We start from the raw sequence: 22883 nt of genomic DNA, 5'->3' as shown, positions 1-22883 counted from the left end.
CCTGTACACAATAGCAGCAAGGAGAATTCTAAAAATTTTAAGCAGTCTATGTGCAAAAAACCAGTATTTAATATGTGCAAAAAATATTTTACACATTCAATATTACAAACTGACAGCCCTTTCAGTTTTTAAATAGATTGTAATACACAAGAATGTCTTTGTAGAAAAGGGAGCCTTTATAAATGGAGGCATCTGGAGATTTAGGGGCTAGCATGTTTTCTCCAATTTGCCTTTCACCTCCTATCCACTTGATGTGAAAAACTGGCAGAATTGAAATTATTACAAGTGGAATTATTGAATTTAGCACAGCACATACTGAAAAAAGTGAAATTTAATATGCAGAAGATGTAAGCTACAAAACTTGCACATTACTGGCTACCAACCTCTTAGTAAAAACTAATATTTATTCATTTCAAAAGAAAAATAGCATACTGAAGGGAAACGAAAAAGAATGAAATAAAAAAAGGATTACCTGCGCAATGATGAGGCTCGGGTTGGCGTTCATGCTTCACAGCACTTAGAACACAGCAAGCAAGTATCAAACTTGCTGCTGGAATCACAATGGCATTGGTAGGGTGGGAATGAGTGGGCATGATACCCCAGGCCTACCTGCATTACTCTTGTTTTCTAAGTGAGTACATACATGGCCATCCAAGTACATGCACAATAGGATGACTCCATACTGTATATGAAAAGCAAGATTTGTATCTGTAGGAACAAAGGGTTTCAGTAGAATACATAATTCTGAACTGACAATGTATAGCTCAGGAAATACTTTGATGTGTTCACGGTTGCAAGACATGAAAGAGAATGCGAGTTGGTAGTTCTTTCTAACCAGTGTTTTGCATGTGCACAAATGCAGACAAGTCACAGATGGCTTTTGTACATCCTTAAAGACTTCAGTAGAATGGGCATATCCAAGATCACTGAGGCAATGATTCAGGCTTAATATGACTGATTAGCTTGCTGTGAACAACAGATTTTTTAATCCACCTTGACCTTATCACAGTTCCTAACATTCTACCCCCAGTATCTACATGCAGTACATCATCATCTTACCAATAAAACCTGCAAGTTCATCAAGGGGTTTCTTGTTAGCAATGAGCTCTCCACGAGTTGGTATGTTAATACCCATGTAGCATGGGTAATGTATTGGTGGTGAAGCAATCCGTATGTGAACCTGCAAGAAAGAAATCTGTATTTTTTCAAGACCACAGAACACTACTCAATGAGTAAATGCATGTTGTAAGTTTTGTGCAATGGTTAAAGTATTAATCAGTCCCCTGATAATGCATTGCACAGGTTTACTTTCTGTTGAGTTTTTGGGCAATAAATAATTCTTCTGTCAGTTATTGTCTATGGATGACCCAAAGTATTTTATTTTACAAGAATGAGAGCTAACATGAATTTTCTTCAGATAAGTAAATACCAATTGAACATCTAATTTTCCTCCTGATATTTTTTTATATTCTTAACTATTTTAGCAAAATTCACTCCATCAGAAACACAACTGTTTTATAACCCATCCACTAGTGTTAACAAAAATTACCTCTCTTGCTCCAGCTTGTCTTAAAAGACGAATAATAGGGCCAACTGTAGTTCCTCTGACAATAGAGTCATCTACCAGCACCACACTTCTACCAGCAAGGTTTTCTGTCAATGCACCAAATTTTTTTGCCACAGCAAGCTGTCGAGACCGTGGATCTGGCTGAATAAAACTCCTGCCCACATAGCGATTCTTACACAAAACTTCAACATAGGGGAGGCCAGACTGTAAAATAGAAAATCTTACTGCATTATATATATCACTGTTATTGTTCAAATTGTGCTGACATTTCTAATACTGCCATTACTTGGCTGAGCCAACCCCAATGAGTTGAATAACCAACCCATATTTGAGAAGAAACCAGAAGAGACGAGGATAAAGGTAACGTTTTTTTATAGATCATAGGATATATCAACAAACAACAGGAAAAATATTGCAAGTGTTTAAAATTTATTAAGCTACAAAGGCATTAACATGACACTATTTCTTATATAGTTACAGCATTCAGAAATAAAAATGTAAAATATGCCATAACAATGATACAAGACAAGAGGACAATATTTATTGAAGAGTAAAATATACAATGGAGCCTAAAACATACTTGCAAGGCAAATCCTACTGCAGCAGGTGTAGCAGATTCTGGAACTGTAGAAATGATGTCTGCATCTACTGGTGCTTCAATAGCTAGCTGACGTCCACACCGTTTTCTGACACTGTATACTTGCTGCCCTGAGTATGTTGAACATATTGTTCAATAAAGTTTAGTTTAACCAGACTACTGAGCTGATTAACAGCTCTCCTAGGGCTGGCCCAAAGAATTAGATTTATTGTTCAACAAAAACAACGATTTGTGCTAAAGGGGACTGAAAAGTTTGGTTTCTAAAAGCAGGATGGTTTCCACAGTCTACCCTCTTTAGCAATATCAGTTATCTTTTAATCACTGAATCAGGTGAGGGGCAGAGTGAATTCCAGCATCTACATATGAAGAGAAATGAGTGGCCAACCATTATTCCTACGCCCAATCAAGTCAACCCAATAAACAGATTTTTTTCTTATGTGCCAAGTGCCATTGAGACGGACGGACGCGCGACATGCGTTCACAATACGCCTGAGATTGAAAACTGACCTGGTTTACTGGGTATGTCGCCTTCCACGCCACCCCCACCGGCATCCGGTGGGGTTGGGTCTCCCGCCAATTATATCAGCGTTCCAAACAAAGTTTGAAAATTTATATCTCGGACGTGTCGAATTTTAAGAGATAAAAGCTTTTACAGTGTTTTGGTAAGTCATTATAATGAAAATGTCAATAAGCAATACAAAAAATTCTTTCATACAGGTAACAGTTACCTAGAACCTTTTTATAATAAACATTTGATAACTTGCAGCATTAGCATAAATACTGAAATTAAAACAGCCATTTACAACTGAGAACTAGACAGTGACCTGTATTTGGTTTTAAAATATCAAGTGCAATCAATACAAACCACATGCCACCATCCCTTCCATCAAGGGATTGTGAATGTTAATGTCTTGCCAATTCACAACACAGTTTATTTTTGATACTCTATATTATTCACAAAGATTTTCTTAGTCTTTTCTATTTTTTGCATGTATCTCAACATCTGAATTGCCCAAGTTTTCCATTTAATCAGGTATTTTTTCATGATGTGGTTAAAACACATGTATTGAATGGCATTTGAAAAGACTCAGCCTGAACAAGCTGAAGAGATTTCTGGCTCACTTCAAAACTACTGCAGTACTGATTCAGTAAAATACAGAAACATTTAACATTTTATGAAGATTACATGCATTTGACCATTGAGTCAAAAGGATAGTCCATTTGGCACTACAGTATTTGTATTATTTAAGCATTTAATAAATTTTACAGCTAAACTCCTGAAATATATTAACTCCAGTATTTAGCGTAAAAAAGAAAGTAGAGCTCATCAGTTTTATATCAAAGTTGTGTGGGAAAATTAGCACTGTTAAGAAATCAGCACAAACTGTCTGATTTGGTGAAACATATTTACACCATTTAATAAACTAAAGGGAATAAACTACACCACTGATTATGCAGTCATGTGCATGAGTCTCAAGAAATTCATCTTTAGTTCATGCCTCATAAGATGGTATTTCATCAATTTTTTATCCTATTACAACAATTTGTAATAGACAGTCCCCAGGTTACGATAGGCTCGGCTTACGACGCGCTTCAAATATATTCATCAAAAATTATTTCCCGGGTTACAATGCATGTTCCAGGTTTTATGACGCCAATCTGCTGGAAGGAATACGGCTCCAAAAGGGGCAGATGTCAAAATTTGGAGGTTTTTTTTATGAAAAACTCAATATAAATGCAGTTTACATCATTTACAAGACCCCAAATGATTAAAAGTGCGGTTCTTACGATTTTCGACAATATTTTGGGTTATGACGACTTTCGGCTTATGATACGGTGTCGGAACGGAACGTCTTAAACCCGGGACTGCCTGTATTACCAAATTGTAAATATGGAAAAAAAAAAAAAATAAGCTGTGATTGCAAAGGGTACTAGAGTTTACTACATCTTACTAAGTTATGATGTCATGTATGAACCAGAATTGATATGCTGCAACCACATCTTTCATGTACAGTACTTTAAAATTTCCTACATATTTTTTTACAAATCCAATGCATATCTTGCCTACACAATCAAAACCCAGGAGGAGTGTAACACCAAACTTCATTCAGTATGTTGGCATTGGTGAGCCTAATTGTTGGATGCCAATCTAGGTAAATCAAGTGAGAAATTTCATGGTACAGTACAGTACGTACAAGTTTGTAACAAAACTCAAAGCTAACTAAATTGTCTGGGCCAGAATTTGAAGCCTAACTAAACAGGAGCTGGGGATTTTACAGTGAAATTTAACTATCACAGATTTTAGGGACTTTTTAGTCAAAATTAATGACAAACGAATCTAGTTTTGATCTGAAACACTAACTTGAAATGCCTTCACAGTTAATAATTGCAAGAGCCTAAATGTGTGGTTTATAAATGATAGTCATAAAAAACGGACCCTGCATTACAACATTCTCTCTCTCTCTCTCTCTCTCTCTCTCTCTCTCTCTCTCTCTCTCTCTCTCTCTCTCTCTCTCTCTCTCTCTCTCTCTCTCTCTCTCTCTCTCTCATTCCAGCTTTTATAATGACCATGAAGTAAATTAGTAAGGGAGAAGGACTTCTAATTTATAAATCTCTTTCCTTATCTTTTCTTTGCATTCTGCATCCTTTTTCACAAGCATTCTTTCCTTTCATTTACTGCATATTTTGCTTGTTATAAATTGATAACTGCTCCCAGGAAAAGCCCATGTGGTTACCCTTCCAAACTCAGAACATGGCAAAAATGATGAATGAAGTGAAAACTAAGATCAATTTTAACCTTCCCACAGTCACATTTCTTTTCACAAAATTTTAATAAGAAATTATATTTCTGAAAACACATGCTCAAAGGCCCCCAAACATGGCTCCTGTTCTGTCTGAACTTTTGGGAATGTTTCTGGGCTATACTAGGACTTTGTTACTGAAACCTCAGGCCATGATAAGTCCTGAATTATCTCAATGAAATTCACAGGCTGCAAGGTTTACTAGATTGATTGGTTATGTCTATTAAAAACTGGCGTCACAACATCTAGGTTATTGATGCTGCGATAAATTTAAATAGAAAAGTAAAAATAAGTTTACAAAGAATTTCATATAAAAATATCTAAAAATATTTATTTATACAGGCTGTATAATCATATTTATTTGAATATATCAATACTTACATATACTTTATATGTATAATCTAAATTTTTTTAGGCCCACCTCCTATATAAAGATATATAACTGCTCTATATTACAATCCTCACTGAAAATTGTAGCTAAAATAAAATTACTTTCTCTGTCATGTCCCAAGGACAGGGACCTATGTCTCAAATTCCAAAGGCTGGGACATTTGACCAGCAAATGTCTCATAGTCAAGGGCACACTACAGTCATTGCAAAATCAAGGATTTTCGCGGGACATCAAGAACCCATGAGTGAGTCTTGCATGTCCTATCCTCAATCTGCACAACATCGTTTCTTTCTCCTTGCCATATAAGGATATGACCAAGGAGACATTGACGACGTGACACAGCGCAGTTTTTGATTTGTTAAAATATTTTCCCATATGGACTGCCAACACTTTTTAATTTTCTGACCTACTAGAGCATATACTCGTAAATCTCGATATGGCAGTAGGCATCTTCTGGGTTCTGGGGAGGTGACTGCTGACTTTTGCAAGTTGGTCAGCTTCCTCGTTTCCAACCATCCCAACATGGGAAGGCACCCAGCAAAAAATCCACTTCTTTACTTCTTCTCTTCACTAAAAGTAGCCATCCAATATCTCTAAAATCAGCGGCTTTAAAGAGTTAAAAGATGCTAATGACTGAAGAACACTTCTTGAGTCACAATATATGGTAAAACTGTTTCCATTCTTAATTAAAATTTCCTTTAAAGCCTTTAAAATTGCACATAGCTTTGCTGTAAAATATAGGTGCAACAGATGATAATCTCCCACTTCTTTCTATATCAGGGAAGGCCACTCCAAAGCCAATGCCAGCATCTGACTCTGAGCCATCTGTGAAAACTGCAATAGAGTTACCATGTTGCAAGGAGTGTTCTAAAAATGCTGACTGCATGGCCTCACTGGGCAATTCTGTCTTGGTAAAATGAAAATATCTACAAAATTTATAACGCCTACAATGAGCATTGAGTGGCACACTGTAGACAGTACCAAAGGTTCTTTTTTGTGAACCTTTGGCCCCAGGTGCATTGCTTCTTCCTTTGACTTTACATTCGATACTTTGGCTAACATCCTTAACTTAAACTTGCTCCAGTTTCACTTCACATTTAAGAACAAATCTCTTAGATTAGCCCTGTGAAAGTCAAGCAATGTGATGTAGTGGTTTCATTAAACTACTCTCATAATAGTGAAAAATGTTTAATATGCATGTCATTCCTACTATAGATAACACTACCATTTTTTTAATTATCAAGATAAAAAAAGAACTTGATATTGCCAGGCTTCTCTTTAAAACAAACTGCAGAAAAGGCCTACAAAAAAATACCACTCAAGTAGTCACCCTTACCTTCATAGACAGAATCTGCTCTTGCAAAATAAACATACTCAAATATGCAGAAAGCAGGGGGTGGGGACTCTCTTATCTTTGGACTGTCTAGGGCTTCTAATCCAATGGTTTCACTCGTCTGTTTTGTAGGTCGCGGGACAATGTCAAGAGAGCGCACACCATACTGGCACAGTTCGACTATTTCACCTGGATAAACCTGAAATACAGAAACAATTGTGAAAAAAAAATTCAAAAGAATTTATCTGGATTTACTAAATAAAAACAAAAATTTAAAAAGTAATTTGTATTTTTCCAAGGAAACAAATCCATGCTTTCATAATTGGAGTACTCAGCGCAAGGTGTGCTGCAGCTGTCACTGACTCAACTAGACAAAAGCCTATCATGCGTAGGAGGATAGTCCTGTCAACACACCATGTGCAGTGCACTGTAAGCATTACTTAAGGTTCTTGGCAGCTTGACTTTAGCTCACAGCTGCAACCCCTTTCGTTTCTTTTACTGTACCTCCTTTCATATTATCTTTCTTCCATCTTACTTTCCACCCTCTCCTAACAATTGAGTCATAGTGCAACTGCAAGGTTTTACTCTTGTACACCTTTCAAACCTTTTACTGCCAATTTCTGTTTCAGCACTGAATGACCCCATAGGTCCCAGTGCTTGGCCTTGGGCCTAAATTCCATATTCAATTCAATTCAAAAGCCTATCGGGTAGGCCAAAACTGATATTTGAAAGAACATGCAAGACGTTAACATACCTGTACACTGTATTTAGTACCAATGTGAGTGTAGGATTCCTAAAGAAATAGAGCCATTAAAATTTTTCTACAATTCACTCATCAAGGTAGTGCAAAGCAAGGTAATCTGGCGCCTAGATGGAATCAGAATTTAATCCTCATGTATCATTGCTGCAGTGGCCAAATTTAAAATGGATGTTCAGTACCTTTATCATTTTATTTTTAATTTTCTCAATGTCAATGTCTGTACCTTTATATCTATTATGTTAATTTTTCTTACACTTCAGTCCCTGAAAATTTATCAAGTACACTAGATACAGAGGTAAGTTTGCTTTCTTCTAATGACACATAATTTGTAAACTTCACTTGAAAGTTCCATGAATTTAATTTCACACTTTTTTTCTCTATTCTTAAAGTTGGTCTTTATGGCCACCAAGTTCCCTTTTTGAAGATGAGCACAATGCAAACCCCAATCAATAATTAGAAATGCAAATTTATGATCATATATTCTTATTTAATATCAACTAAATACAGTATCATGGCATACACTGAAAACCTGTTGCTTACCTCTCTCATGAGTGTGGCCCCTATTGACTGAAAAGCACAGGATTCTGAACTGATAACCCACCCTAGAGGTTTGGGAGAATTTGTGCCATCTGAAAGGTAAAATACAAGAATCAGATTTCCTTGTGTTATCCTCCATCATCATTTTGTTTTAATGTCAGATTTGCCCTTTACAGGTTTAGACATAAAAATTTTCCATTGTCTTATGTCTTGGACTCTTTCTGCCTTGATTCTCATCTGATCTAAATTTCCCTGCAACATTAACATTTAATTTTCACAACCTTTAAAGCAATTGAAGTTCAGCACAACACATTTTCTACAAATTTACATCAATATGAAAATGTTAGCACTTTGACATTTTTAAGAATACTGTTACATTAAATATTTCTACTTGGCAGAGAAACTGTTGCCATGCTAATTATTCCTAAGTGTGGATGAAAGGCGAAGGTTTATTACTAGCAAAAATCATAACCTATTAAAAGCCCTGGTTTTAATGAATCTTGCGACATACCACAGCAGCCTGGTGTAAGCAGCAGTGTCAAAATTTGGCCCAAAGCCAAGACCACCACATTTGTGTGCAGTTCTTTCCTCCACTCTATTTTACAAAACTGGGTGTCACCTGCTATAGTTAACATGTCAAATTATGATAAATTCCTAAATTTCAGGGTCATGCAATTATACAAGTAAATGAAACATCAGCCTTGCTACAGTCTAGCAAAAGATTCAGATTGTATTTGATTAAAGTTTACTCTTATTAATTACAGCAGTTATATAGGAATACTTCTTTCCTCAATCAAAAACACTGCTGACAACAGAAAGATGGGCATTAAAAGGATTTTGACAAAGGAAAAATCTATTTCTGGAGAGGGGCCCGTGTCACCCGGTGAAATAGTCCATTCAGCACTTATTTCTAGGTAATTCCGTTGCTAGATACCAGAGAAAGCTAAATGAAATGCTGGAGTTACTACCCCCAGAGCGAGCTCCACTAGATGGAGTCGTGTATGGAAAAGGGTGAACTACAAAAACACGGAACCTTATCCTATAGAGATTCCCAATGTCAAAAGTCCCAACGAGAGGTGCCGATACAAGCCCATGCACTACTCGCGGACTGTATACAAGGCAACACTAGCCGCATTCCATGTTAGCACCCACCTCACTAGAATGAAGTTTATCAAGGGAGGGAGAGAATGAAAAACAGGGGTGGGTCACCGGGTGACACGGGCCCCTCTCCAGAAATAGATTTTCCTTTGTCAAAATCCTTTTTCTGGATCGGGTCCGTGTCACCCGGTGAAATAGTAACAGAGAAATAAACATCATTCTTATGCTATTAAAGACTTAAATAGAAACGTTGAAAACTAGGAGAATTCTACCCTGAACATAAGTAAGGTCCTCTAAGTTCATGTAATGAAAATAATGTAAGTGGTCACCGTCTAAGATCATGAGCTTAGAATAGCACCTGAATAGGCTTGTATTAAGAAAATACTTCCTGCCTAATAGCAGACCCAATGACAGTGCCCCCTTTTTTAAAGGAGAGGACCTGACAAAATTGCGAGGTCCTGTCTAAAAAAAAAGCCTGCAAGGAGAAAACTGGACACAGAAACAGACCTTGTAAAAGGGGAGTACTTTCCAAGGTGACCACCGAAAATGAGGACCTTCAATTGTAGATAGAAAGTTAGGTGAGGAATTCACAACACTACCCCTGATGAGGGGAAACCAAACTGATTGGTTCCGCCAGACAGGGCAGACAGTACAGGAAAACTAACACTAGAAGCTAAGCTGATTAAAAATTTTTCGGACTTCCTTAACAAGGAAAGGTAAGAACAAGATGATTGTTGGTTACGAAGCTAACTCCGATACATTACTCAAAGACCAGGAAACCGAATGTGGACGGAGTACTGTTCTTAGACGAACACAAACCTTAGGGATGAAAGTTAAGGGCCTGTGAGTCTGGTTCCAACAAAACACTTTCCTCGAGGCCAATGCGGCCGCATCAGTACTGTAGCTCGAAAACTATGTGAAGAGTGCTAGTTACTTAACTGCAGAACCATACTGCAGTAGAGTAGGATCCCTTAACTGATTTCAGGAAAACAGTAATAACAGGACCAATATCAGTTTCCTCCTAAACTGTAAGATTCACAAAGACCACAAAGCCAGGACATCAGAGTTTGAGGGGCTGGCGCAGGCTGAGTTTATACCAGACGGGACAGCTTGATAGTTTGTGGCTGAATTGGGTTGCAAACAGACCTACTTCCAGGCCCAGGAAAAGGTCACAAGACTACCCTGAATGACGCTCCGCCTAAGGACTATTCCAACACCAGGGGAGGCCCTGGATAGGGAAAAAGCAGTGACCTTTTGGACCCCTACGAGAAGGGTGGTAGACAGAGGCACCTGCGTCTGTTGGTTATGGAGAAGAATGAACCATAACCTGAACGAAGCAATTCGAGTCCAAAACCACTTGTTTACGCAGCGCACTATTGCTGTTTTGTTCAGAACCAGCCTAAAAGGAAACCACTTGGGGGGAAGAAGTTTCCCAAGGACAGGAAGACTGTCACCGCCCTCCAAAGCGTTGATATGGAACTGCCGGAACGTGACCGACTAAGTACCATGTACTTCATTGGGCCAAAAAATATCCACCTCACCCGCCCAGAGAGGTGACGGTGTGGAATACTGAGGCCGGAGGGGAAGCTGGAGAGGAACTGACTTCGGTAAGCACTTGACAGTTGTGCAAGGCCGGAGGCCACTATTCAAGCAGGAGGAATCAAGGAGACACGTCCCTGACTCCACCATACCCCGGTCATAAACTCCAGCTTTGACTTCAGAAGGAGAACCGTCACTGAAGCAAACTGGAGAAAACCCAGGACCTTTTCTTGGGCACGGGGAGAGGTATGCTTGAGATGATGAAAATGATAGGATGCCCTTGCTATCTCTTTCCACTTCCACTGGATTCATAACTACGGAAGGCTACCCTCCTGAATCAGGTGGGATTCCTTCCTGGTTACTTAGAAGTAATGATGTCTTTTAATTGCAAAGTTGAATATAACCCTGTGGAAACTAAAAGTTCCAAGACTGCTGTATGGGTTGAAAGATATAATTCACAAAATGTAAAAGGTATATATGCACATTTACAACTGTCAACCTGTAGCTTTGCTTATAAGGGAAATAGAAACAGTATTGTCAAGATAAAGAAAGGAAGAAAATAAAAAAGTACTGTACTGTAATTAAAAATTGTAATTTTGATGAAATGGTTTGAAATGGTTATTTGCCAAAGTAACAAGTAAGGTGGTAGAACAGTTAAACAGCATTTATGATCAAAATATAAAATCTTGTACCATTTATGCTCCCAAGTATTTGCTAAGCCACATAACTGACTAACTACCATGCACAAAAGGGTAAATGTGGATTGGATCCAAATGACATCACTGGTGCCTCTTGGGGTTATTTGATATACCATTTTTTGTCACTGTCATACTTTTACCAACCTTTATTACATGTATTTTGAATTCTTTTGCAAGTCATACTACAAACACAACAGTCAGTTAGTAGATACCCACTTTTCAGACAGTAGTAATAGGAACTCTTCAGGGCTGGCTTTGACTTTTTCCATCCATGTTTCATGTACCTACCTAACCGCAGCTAACTAAGTGTCACTGCTCCTTAGCCTTGTACCTTGGCCCTTATGGTTCCTGATCCAATATAAGGGGATCCTTTAGGCTCTTAAACTGTGTATGTTGCCTTCATTTAGTTTTCCAGCTTTAACCTCTCTCATTTCCTAAAGCTGCTGCTATTTACTGTTTAAAGAATCCAAGGCTTCTCGGTCATTATCAAGTGGCCAAACATGTTTTTCATAATTTACTTGGTAGCTGTTGTGATGTAAGTTCATTTTTCTATTATTGGGTACATTATTAGATTTTAACTTGTGAAAATTAATAACACAGAATAAAACTTTGTATCTGAGCCATGTAACAAAGAAGCTTTTAATACTTATAAACTTTTACAGTATTTCTCAATTAAATTGCAGCTATTATTAATTTATCATTGCATGGTTCAATCAAAGCTTAAGTTTTCTAGTTTTGGGTACAAGATATTTGTTTTATGTCAGTATTTACAAAGTGTAAAAAAATTTCTTTTGGTGGTAGTCACACACTCCAAGTTCTATAAGACCAGTGAGTTGGATATAATATGCACTCTTCCCCTCACTGATGCACAAGGTATCCAGGCTGGTTTTCAACACTGTCCTGGGTAGGCAAGGTTAGTTAACTTACAGGAAAACATGCAGTGCCCTTCACTTCTTCATTTTTGTTTATTTGACCAATGTAGCATTTGCCAATGATAATAAACCAGTTTCACAGCCTAATAACCATGGAAATAATGAGATTGAATCATTTGGTCTTAACATATCACTTCAGAGTCATAATCTGGCATTCCAATACAATGCAATATCGTACACCTTTCTTTCAGAGATGATTTTGTAAAAAAAATTACTTCTAGGTACATACAACCACCATTTATCCCCATATGTATATCTCATCTAGAATAAGTGTCCATAGACTGCATGCCTTCACTACAAGTGAGCACTCCCCTGCCACAAGGCCTCTCCTCCCAAAAGTTACATTCTCATCTCTTCCAAAAACTAAATCATGTACCTCTATCTCCTGTAAGTCACAAAGCCCACATTTGCTTAAATTTTTGTGAAAATTCCAACATGGCTTTCAGAATACTGCAATTGTTTTCTGACAAACTTAGAACTGAACAAAATTAAAAAAAAAAAAATTACCTTCTTGGCAGAGGCACCTTATTATATAGTAGCTAAAATTCAAGAGTTATAAAATGATACTCCCTTTAACATTTTACCACCTACCATTGCTGTCGCCAACTGGCATAAGTCTTCCGATGCAGAGGGGTCGATTGCCAAATGGATCCCGCACGCCATAAATTTTATCCTCATGAAGCAAAGCCAAGGAATAGGCAGTTGGTGTGGCCTCCATCAGGTGTCTGATTCTTGCTCCCCAATCTGGGCCATCTTTCTCTCCTCTTGGTGGAGTCAAGGAAAGCATCTGAGTTATCAGCTCTGAATCTGAACAAGTGGACAATCCTATTCCACGATCCAAAACCTAATTGTTGAAAAAAAAAATGCTTTAATAAATAAAAATCAAGTGCAATACCGTACATGTCATCCATACAGAACCTATATACAGTATAACTCCAAAAAATAATTTTCTTTGAAAAACCAAACTGCATTGAACAATATACAATAAGCAACCACAGATTACAAGGGAGTGTATTGCACTTAACTTATTTCTAACCTTGAAAATGTTTTGACTTAACCGGCTGTGTTCTACTGAGAAAAAGAAGCCATGAACTGAATTGGGAATTGTTTTCCACAGTATAGGTCAGCCATAAGGAGTGATTGTGTGGTTTTATCGTGCGGTTATTGCATACAAGAAAAACTGGTAGTGGGATAATAAGGTTGTGCTCCCCCTTTACCCATTACTTTACCATTAATTTAATGTATAACCGAAGAACAAACAATTCGCCCTCTGTGCAGTAAGTAAAAATTCATGTATAAGCTTACATGTGTTCTCTTTTGAGGAGATTAAAAATCTGCGATTTAAACTGGTTTACCATCACCAAGGTACAGACTGGCAATTCGACAAGGGCCTCACAAATAGTAGGCTTGGTCAACGATGCCACTCGAACAATAAATTGACAGATGCCACATTTTAAAGAAAATATGACATTTGCATTTCCCTACAAAATCATTGCCTCTTTACCAAATTAGTGTTACAAAGAATACCTGAGTCTTCTACCTTTCAGTACTTACTGTTTTCCTAAGGGCAACGGCATTAATTAACTCGCCATTATGAGCTGTGGCAAGAGGGCCATGCCTCGTATGCACCATGAAAGGCTGAGTATTGGCAGGGTCGCGACCCCCAGCTGTGGAATACCTGGAGTGTCCAATACCCAAAGTACCTGGAAAATTGAATAGAAAACTAAAAGAGGATAGGTGCTAAAGTAAAACACACTTATAATATACTGCACTGAATTTATGTACACACATTACAGTACACAGTTAAAATGCTCAGTTCCATACCTCGGAGTTTGTTTATCTTGTCATCAGTAAAAATAGAAGCTACCAAACCATCTCCTTTATGATAGCTGAAATTCTTAGCTCCTCTGCCTTCACTCGTCACTATACCAGCACTTTCTTGTCCTCTGAAAGAAAACTGCAATTTAAAATACTGTATGAAGAATCAGAGCTCACAAAGCATCAGGGTACTGTAATTGCTAACATGTGCTATTATCTGGAATTTGGTAAATGAAATGAAGTGGCTAGTATTATTACACAATGTCAATGTTTGTGTAACTTTGATTGCAATAATACATAAGCAATGTCCCGAGAAAGACTATGAAAGAGGGGCATGACGATTAGGAAAACACTATTCGTTATTTGTGGAGATTCCAATGCAATGCTTGGTATACAGTGCCTGTTCCAAAGAGTGGCACATCTGTAGACTGCAGTAACTACAGGCCAAATTCTATTCTCCCTGCGCTCTCTGAAGTTCAGAAAACTTAATGTTAAACCACTATATAATTATGTGAGATCTAAAGAATTGTTAGCTGATAGTCAATACGCAGATAGGAAGCAGTTAGGTACCTGCGGTGCTCTTTCAGACTTCAACTTGCCATCTGCAAGAGCACCTTGATAAGGGTTTTGAGTGTAGAGTAATTCAAATATATTTTATTGCTGCTTTCGATTTAGTAAATCACAAGGCACTTATTTGTAAGTTCACACTGAGGTTCTACTTCTGACATCTTGACTTCTCACGCACCAAAACGCGGGAAAATGCGCCATATTGAGTCTGTTAATGGTGCTGATTTGTTTGAGAGGTCGAACAAAGTGCCAAAACGTGCCCTTCTGGGTATGCTGTATTTAGTCCGTTAATGGCGCCGTTTCCGCCAGGTAGGGTGCTATCAGAGGTCTAAACTTTACGCGTAGTTGGTCCACTAAAGGCTTTCTCATGGTAGGGTGTGGCCATAGTTAGTCCGTTAATGGCTGGGCCACACTGCGCTACCTGTCCCTGACCTGGGGTCACCAGTGTGGGGCTTCAAGAAAAGTCAGGAGTGAAAGACTGATTCTTTATTATTGTTGCTTTAGATTTTGCTGGCCTTGTGCCGGCACGGGCTCTTGCTTCTAGAGCAGCCAGTAACTTTTTATTATTCTCGACAGGTGTTTATAAGACAAAAAGCGGACGGAAAGGTAGTGGGCAACCCATGGACCCCCGCTGCGTCCATACACGATCTGTGTGTTCTGACAAGCATAAAAATACGTACAACATTTGTTACGTGGCATATGAAAGGTAGATATACATATCGGCAGAAAGGCCATACAATGATGCATAAGATGAGGTACACAAAGAATCTGAAATAAAGACAGGTAAAATACGTGATTAATGTGCATCCGAAAGGAGAAACACATGGAAAGAGAGGAGCGATTTGTCGCCCTTACAGCAGATCTCGTGCATATTTTCCTCCCTATCCAGGCGGATGGGACTCGGCTGAATGGGTCTGAAGCTTTAACTGTTCTTAGTGCAACTTTTTACAAACACCTTAACTTTTGAGAAACTATCAGCGTCAGCAAATGCCACACGAAATTTGGGCACTGTACCGTACGACCTCTTATATTTATAATGGTGATAAAATCAATGTACCTTGTTTTAGGTCATTTATCCTTCCTTTAATAGAATACTGTTCCCGGTGTGGATGTCTGCTTCTGCCAGTGATTTATCTCTTTTAGATAGCGTGGTTCGTGGAGGTAGGTTTCTGTTTCCTAATATTAACAGTTATGACTTGGACCATCGACGGATAGTCTCTTGTTTTGTCACTTTTTCTTAAGTCGTATTTCAGCAGAGATCTTTCACATTCATAATTGATCCCTGATCCCCTTTTCCCGCCGAGAGCAACTAGATTCGCTTGACAGCAGCATCAGTTTGCAGTAAATGTGCCTCGCTGTCGGACTTCTCAGTTCCAGAGATCCTTTATTCCTCACGCCGTTGGACTGTGGAACAATCTCCCAGCGGATGCTGTGTAATTGGAACCTGAGAAGTTCAAGAGAAGATGCAATGCATTACTACCCTAATACAATTCTCCTTGAATTTCAATAACTTACTTGCATTCTTATCTGTTTATTAGTTTGTGAATTTCGTTGTCATTTTTTAATAAGTGATCTCTAATTTCTGTTTCCCTTATCTTCTGTTACTTCTTTCGAATGAACACCATATTCTTTGGAATCTTTAATTTTAAGTCAATGACCCCTGCGGGCTTGTACCGTGTGAATAGGGTTCATCTTCTGAATAATAATAATAATAATAATAATAATAATAATAATAATAATAATAATAATAATAATCATACAGTGGAGGTTTGGTCATGCTGCAGAACAACTGCGTATGTGCATGTATATAGGCTACATATGAGAGAGGGAGAGAGAGAGAGAGAGAAATATATGAAGTCCCCAAATAAGGTGAGAATGGATAGGAATTTGAAATCTAGGTAGGAAGCATGAGAGTACAGATGTGATTGTCAGCTAATTTGTAAAGTAAGGTTTTGCTGTGAACAACCTCACGAATAGCATCACTGTTTGTCGAGTACCACCTGAATGTACAAAAATACAGGAAGATTGTGTGTGTGTGTGTGTATATATATATATATATATAAATTTCTGATCACGTCAGGATCAGACCCATATGGAAAGCATATTAACCACTGGGCCATATAAGTCTAAAGAATAACCTGAGAGCAACTGCCCCATATATATACCTGGGCATATACCAGCTGAGTCAGGATTGGGGAAAACTCGCTGGTATGCAAGCAGTTATATATAGTTGCTCTCATATCCGACTTCTTTTAGACTATATCCAGCGGTTAACGCCCTATATAGAGACCTGGGTTCGATCCCGACGTGAGTCATATATTTCTGTTCCATACGTGATTGTGTGTTGATGATTTCTATATATATATATATATATATATATGTATATATATATATATATATATATATATATATATAATCGGTCCTATTCTCTTCTCCAACGTTAAATTATAGGCCTAATTCAAGTACATTCTGTTTTTCATTTGATATAAGCTGGTTTACCCGAAGGCCTTCTCCAATACCAACGGTTTTCATTTTGGAGAAAACTGGCAGGGTTTTACATTCCAGTCCAGTCGCCTATCGAGTATCTTGGAGCCCTCTCTCCATTTGTGAGGTTGTGGATTAGGCCTAAAGCCTAATCTTCACGGGTTATTGATAAACAGGACACGAAAGGGACGAGTCGCCTTCGTTCCTCTAAGCAGACTCCCAACTGATGGTTATCAGAAAGAAGAAGTCTTGGCCAAGAAGTTGTCTTTCTCTGTTGAGGGTTCAGACTAACCGACAAAGACACGTAAGAGTATGTACAATTTCCCGTAATAAACATAAAGAAATACTATAAATGATCAAGATGGAGTGTTTTATATATATATATATATATATATATATATATATATATATATATATATATATATATATATACACACATATAATATGTAATAATAAGACGAAAGTACTTAGCATCTCAACTGTTTCAATTTTCCTTCGTGGCTGTAACTTTGCTCGTATAGGCCTAATCATCACATTCTTTTCTTCGTGATTTAAAATCAAACATACATACATACATACATACATACATACATACATACATACATACGTATATATATATATATATATATATATATATATATATATATATATATATAAGACCACAGGAAAATAAGAGAAAGGAGTACTGTATCAAGCGCTTTCGTGTTATCTCCAACACATTTTCGAGGTTCAATGCCTACAACACCGAGAGTAACAAAGTAAACATAAAAACTGAAAAAAGGCAACACAGCATTCAAAATCATGCAACAGGTTAAAACCAGTACAACAGGCACAGACACAGCACAACAGGTGATTAAAAAGAAACAACCTTACAAATCTCTTTACCTACAAACGCGTCTAGTTTGCACATACCCTGGTTTCTTCCATTAATCACCGTGATATTTAACCAAAGCTGATTCGAGAACATTTCTACGAGTTATGTTGTTACAATATAAAACTTTTGGCCCCTCCCAATACATCATGTGATTAAAATCATAAATGCGTAAAAATAAAGCATTCGACATGTGTCCCGTTCTCACACTATATCTGTTGTTTAACTCTTGTTTCCAGTTCCTTGCCAGATTGTCCTACATAAAAACACTCACAATTCATCTAATAAACCCTATCCTGTCCAGCCCTAGGAAACATTGTTTGGAATATAAATTTTGCAAACTGTTTGCAAACAGTTTGGAAACAGTTTGGTCATTGTTTGAGAAACAAAGTTAGTCCAAACATTTTAAAGGTGTAACACTTTTTAGAAAACCTTGTTTGCACTATGAAACAATTTTAGTGAAGGTGGAGTGTAAGATGGAAGAATATAGAATATGAACAAGGTACAGTAAAAATAATGAAAGAGGTTGCATGTATGTAGGGGACGCTGCAAAGAACCTCATGTGTATATATAAGTGCACATATATGCACTGAAACATTCATACTTATGCAGCCCTGTAAACTCTGTATAATTCATTATTGATATTTTTTCAAGATATTTGACAAATTTAAAAAATTAATATTAAAATTCTTTTCTTCTCTTGAACCCTAAGTGGAGTCACTAAAACTGGTAAAATAAATAAATTTTTTGCTTGTCAAAAGCCACTCTGGTAGTTACTGAATAAAACTTTTTGTGTCTGGAATGCACATTCAACAAAATATTAAACAGTTTAATTTTTTGATATGCTTTCAAAATATTTTAAAACTCTTTCTGGAGAAACTGTTTTCAATACGTAAGCTTTAAAAACATGTTTCCAAACAATGTTTCTTTATTGAATTGACATGATTAGAATAATAGTGGATACATGAATCTACATTTGTGGGTGTCCTATAAACTGAATATTTAAAGCCCTTTAAAGTACGGTGAACAGTTTACGAATAAAAATGAAAGAAAACCTTCATGTTCTTCTCTAAGTAAAATTAATAGAAGGTACCCAATTGTTCAGTTTGAAAAGAAATGTATTCACATTTTCGGTTAAGAGGCCATAAGCAGAAAATATCATCTACATATCTAAACCACAGGACGCAGTATGGTAAAATATTGGGTAAAAATCTGGTTTCAAAAACTTCCACATATAAATCACTTAAAATAGGCGAGAGACGTTTCCCATTGCCATGCCAAATTTTTGTGTACAAAATTTTCATCAAAAGCAAAAACCGAATCGCAACTGCAAAATTTAATTACTTTAAATTGTTATTAGTAGACAAGGGTAAATCATAATTATCTAAAAATTAAAATAAATATTCAAGCAAGCCATTTATAGGTACTTTTGTAAATTGAGATACATCGAAGATAATCATTTTCAACTTAAAATTAATAGTTATGCTATTATTGAGTTTTTCTATCAGATCTACATTTGTTTAATATTATCTGATTACATTGTCACACAATATTTTGTGACATTTAAGATATACACACACATATATATATATATATATATATATATATATATATATGTGTGTGTAATTTGTAATAGCCACAATGCCTCTTAACTCCTCGAGTGTCACTACAAAGTCTTAAGATCAAGAAATATGAAGAAATTATGATGTTCTTCATATTTCTTGGACTTGATCTGTAGGCTTTGTAGCGACAAGCGTAACAAAAAAAAAAAAGCGCGAAGAATTCGAGAAGTTAAGAGGCATTGTGGCTGTTACAATTACATATGCATCTGGTAAAAAGTGACCAGTAGATTCTACATACACACACATACATATATATATATATATATATATATATATATATATACATATATATATATATATATATATATATATATATATATATATATATATATATATATATATGTGTATGTGATATATATATGTCTTCACTCTGGTTGGAAGCACGCACAACAACACTTACTACCAGGTAGGCCTACTCCAATTCAATGATGAGGTCCACATGCTATGGAACTGAAGGCAACGTGCATAAAGCGTTCAGGCTCTGCCGGAAATCGAACCGGGAAAAGAGAGAGAGAGAGAGAGAGAGATCCACGTTCCCGGTGGAGTCTATGTAAGAATGATAAAAGTAATGACACTACAACAGAGCGGAAGTGTTGTAGTGAAAAGTCAAGATAAAATTAAATCGAAAACACCACAAAAGGCAACGATAGAACGTGGCTCTGTAACTGACCGTATCTATAATGGGAAAATAAAATGGACTGAAGTCTGACCAAAATCGAGTGTCAGGGCGGAACTACAGTGGTTACATGCAGGGATGTCAAACCTAAGAAATTCATAGCATATAAATTGTACTGAATTAGTTATTTAAATGAATTTCTACACAGACTTACCAAAGCGTTTTTTATTTTTCAACTAAACCGTTTTCCATTCCGTTATTATTACCAGACGATAAAAAAAACTTGTACCTATACTTATTGTAAATGTCGCACGGTTTTTTACAGAGCGTTGCCAAATGTACCGTATGGTGAAGAACTCCTCTCATCTCATTTAACGATGTTAATCCAACCCTACAAGACTGTGGGGGTGTCCTTTTCAACCACGTTTAAGCGTCGAAGAAATCGCCCACATGTTTTTCAAATATTTTCAGTGGGAAAAAAGAAAGGACTGACCACTGATATGTTACGACTGATACATCCTGTGACTGCTGCAGAAGGAGTGAGTGAAATAACTAATATATATATATATATATATATATATATATATATATATATATATATATATATATATATATATATATATATATATAATGAACAACCAAACCAATTAATGAATAGGCTATATGAGACTCAAACGACCAACTATCAAACAACTAAAAGCCATAGGCCTAGGTCTTGGATTATAAGGGTTAAGATCATCCTACCATTAGCTTCAAGGAATGTTCTCCCATATGTTATCTGTTTTAGCTCCGCCCTGCCACTCGAATGTGGCTCTTTACGAATCTGAACGCTGAAATTTCAAAAATGTGGAACGAGGGTTGTACTGTACAGTGCCGAGCTTTAGACTTTATACTTTTGTTCGTCGGGACCTTTCATCCCTTTTCCTTTACGAGATGCACCAGAGAACCGTTTAAAAACATTTTAGACATTTTAAAAAGCGTTTCAAATACTCGTATGACTGCTGTCAGTTTTAACTTAATCCCATCATTTTTGTGATTAATATCTTGAAATAAATAAAAATTTTATCATTCAGCATCTGATTTTCTTTTACAAGTATACTATAGTAGAAAAATGCAAGGTAGACAGCCTACTATAATAGAAACACGCAGGCAGACCGCCTACTATAGTAGCACCCATTAATCTGATGCTTTCAATAAGTCTGATTTTCTGCTGTTTTACTAATCGTGGTCAGTTTTTTTTCAAGGCTACTACTAACCAACACACTATGTATCTACAGTCAAACATTAGCAAAGACGCTGTAAATATACTTCACATAAGGCCCCTAACGTACATATATGCAAAAAAAGTACATTATGCAAAAAACAGACATATGTGCAAACACAAGGATTTATCAATAACGTGACATGAATTAACTGATCATTAATGATCAGACAAAATGTTTACGCTCCGTAAACTCAATCTAGGAACATTTCTATGAAATTTCATTTACACAAACGCAACGAACAATTATTAAATATTTTGTTTATCATTTCATTCCTTATATCTGTACTTGCACTCTTCTTCAGCCCGTTTTTCTCTTTTCTCCTTGCAGTCTGTTCTGCACATCAAGTTGCAATTTCGTTGTCTTTTGGATAAATGCCCAAATTAGGACAAATTATATATATATATATATATATATATATATATATATATATATATATATATATATATATATATATGAATGTCTTTTACTGTAATACTACAGTATAATATGAAGATAAGAAGGCCCATAAAACACTATTTGAACGTTGCAACCATATATTTCGGGCACTAGCTTCTGTGCCCCTGTTCACTGGAAAAATATGGACAGATGAAATGTTACAAGGGTATATATACAAAGCATATATGTGTGGCATTAAGTCACCTGCATACCATCGGAGACTTAATGCCACACCTATATATGCTTTGTATATATATATACCCTTGTAACATTTCATCTGTCCATATTTTTCCAGTGAACAGGGGCACAGAAGCTATAGTCGATTCACTTACGGTAGATTCTTGGGCCTACTAGACGTTTGTTTGGCGGCCTCTGATTGGCTGGTACTGGGAGGTATGCAGCTCGCTCACTGTTGCATTTTAACGTCTGTAGCTCAGAAAACTTTAAATATCTTTATATTTCTTCATTTATCTCACGTTTTACACAAGATAGGACAGTTTTGGCCATACCATGGAATTCGGTATTAATTATACAACTAAATCATGATTTCCTGAAATCAGTAAGATAAAACACAAAGGAATTACAACGAGTAAAAGTGAAGAGAGAAGCATTTCATTCTTTATACCTGTTTTTACATATCGTCGGATTTTGCATCATTGATGCGATCAAGATAAAATAAAACTAGTGTTTTCATACAATAAATTCAACCTGAATACGCTGGTGCTTTCAGATTTTAGATGCGTGTGATATGTGAAGAGAAAATGAAGAATATGTCTTATTATGTTGCATCAGTTCTTGACTCAGTTTGGCAGTAGAAACCAAGAGACGGTGATCTGCAAAGCTGAGGCGCCGTTGACAGTTGCCAGTTAGCAATATGAGAAGTTGACAGTTTCGACAATATTTACTGTATTGTTATGTCATTACATTTTCTGTAAATAAAGGCATAGAATT

At 36.7% G+C, this 22883-nt stretch overlaps 1 protein-coding gene across 1 annotated transcript in view; it reads right to left on the bottom strand.

Annotated features, from left to right (window-relative positions):
• LOC136827981 (amidophosphoribosyltransferase-like) overlaps positions 1 to 22883 on the bottom strand; it is a 69315-nt gene that overhangs the window by 34095 nt on the left and 12337 nt on the right. The window contains exons 2-9 of the mRNA XM_067085579.1: positions 14079 to 14200; positions 13809 to 13957; positions 12846 to 13098; positions 7991 to 8079; positions 6694 to 6889; positions 2148 to 2275; positions 1550 to 1771; positions 1060 to 1180 (exon numbers count right to left, since the gene is read on the bottom strand). Of these exons, the coding sequence (XP_066941680.1) occupies positions 1060 to 1180; positions 1550 to 1771; positions 2148 to 2275; positions 6694 to 6889; positions 7991 to 8079; positions 12846 to 13098; positions 13809 to 13957; positions 14079 to 14200 (1280 nt within the window). The remainder of the gene's footprint in view (positions 1 to 1059; positions 1181 to 1549; positions 1772 to 2147; positions 2276 to 6693; positions 6890 to 7990; positions 8080 to 12845; positions 13099 to 13808; positions 13958 to 14078; positions 14201 to 22883) is intronic.

This window comes from Macrobrachium rosenbergii, chromosome 42 (assembly GCF_040412425.1).
Source record: "Macrobrachium rosenbergii isolate ZJJX-2024 chromosome 42, ASM4041242v1, whole genome shotgun sequence".
In the NCBI taxonomy this organism is placed as follows: domain Eukaryota; kingdom Metazoa; phylum Arthropoda; class Malacostraca; order Decapoda; family Palaemonidae; genus Macrobrachium; species Macrobrachium rosenbergii.
The sequence above is the reverse complement of the archived record's forward strand: the minus strand, read 5'-3'. Positions and strand labels throughout refer to the sequence as shown.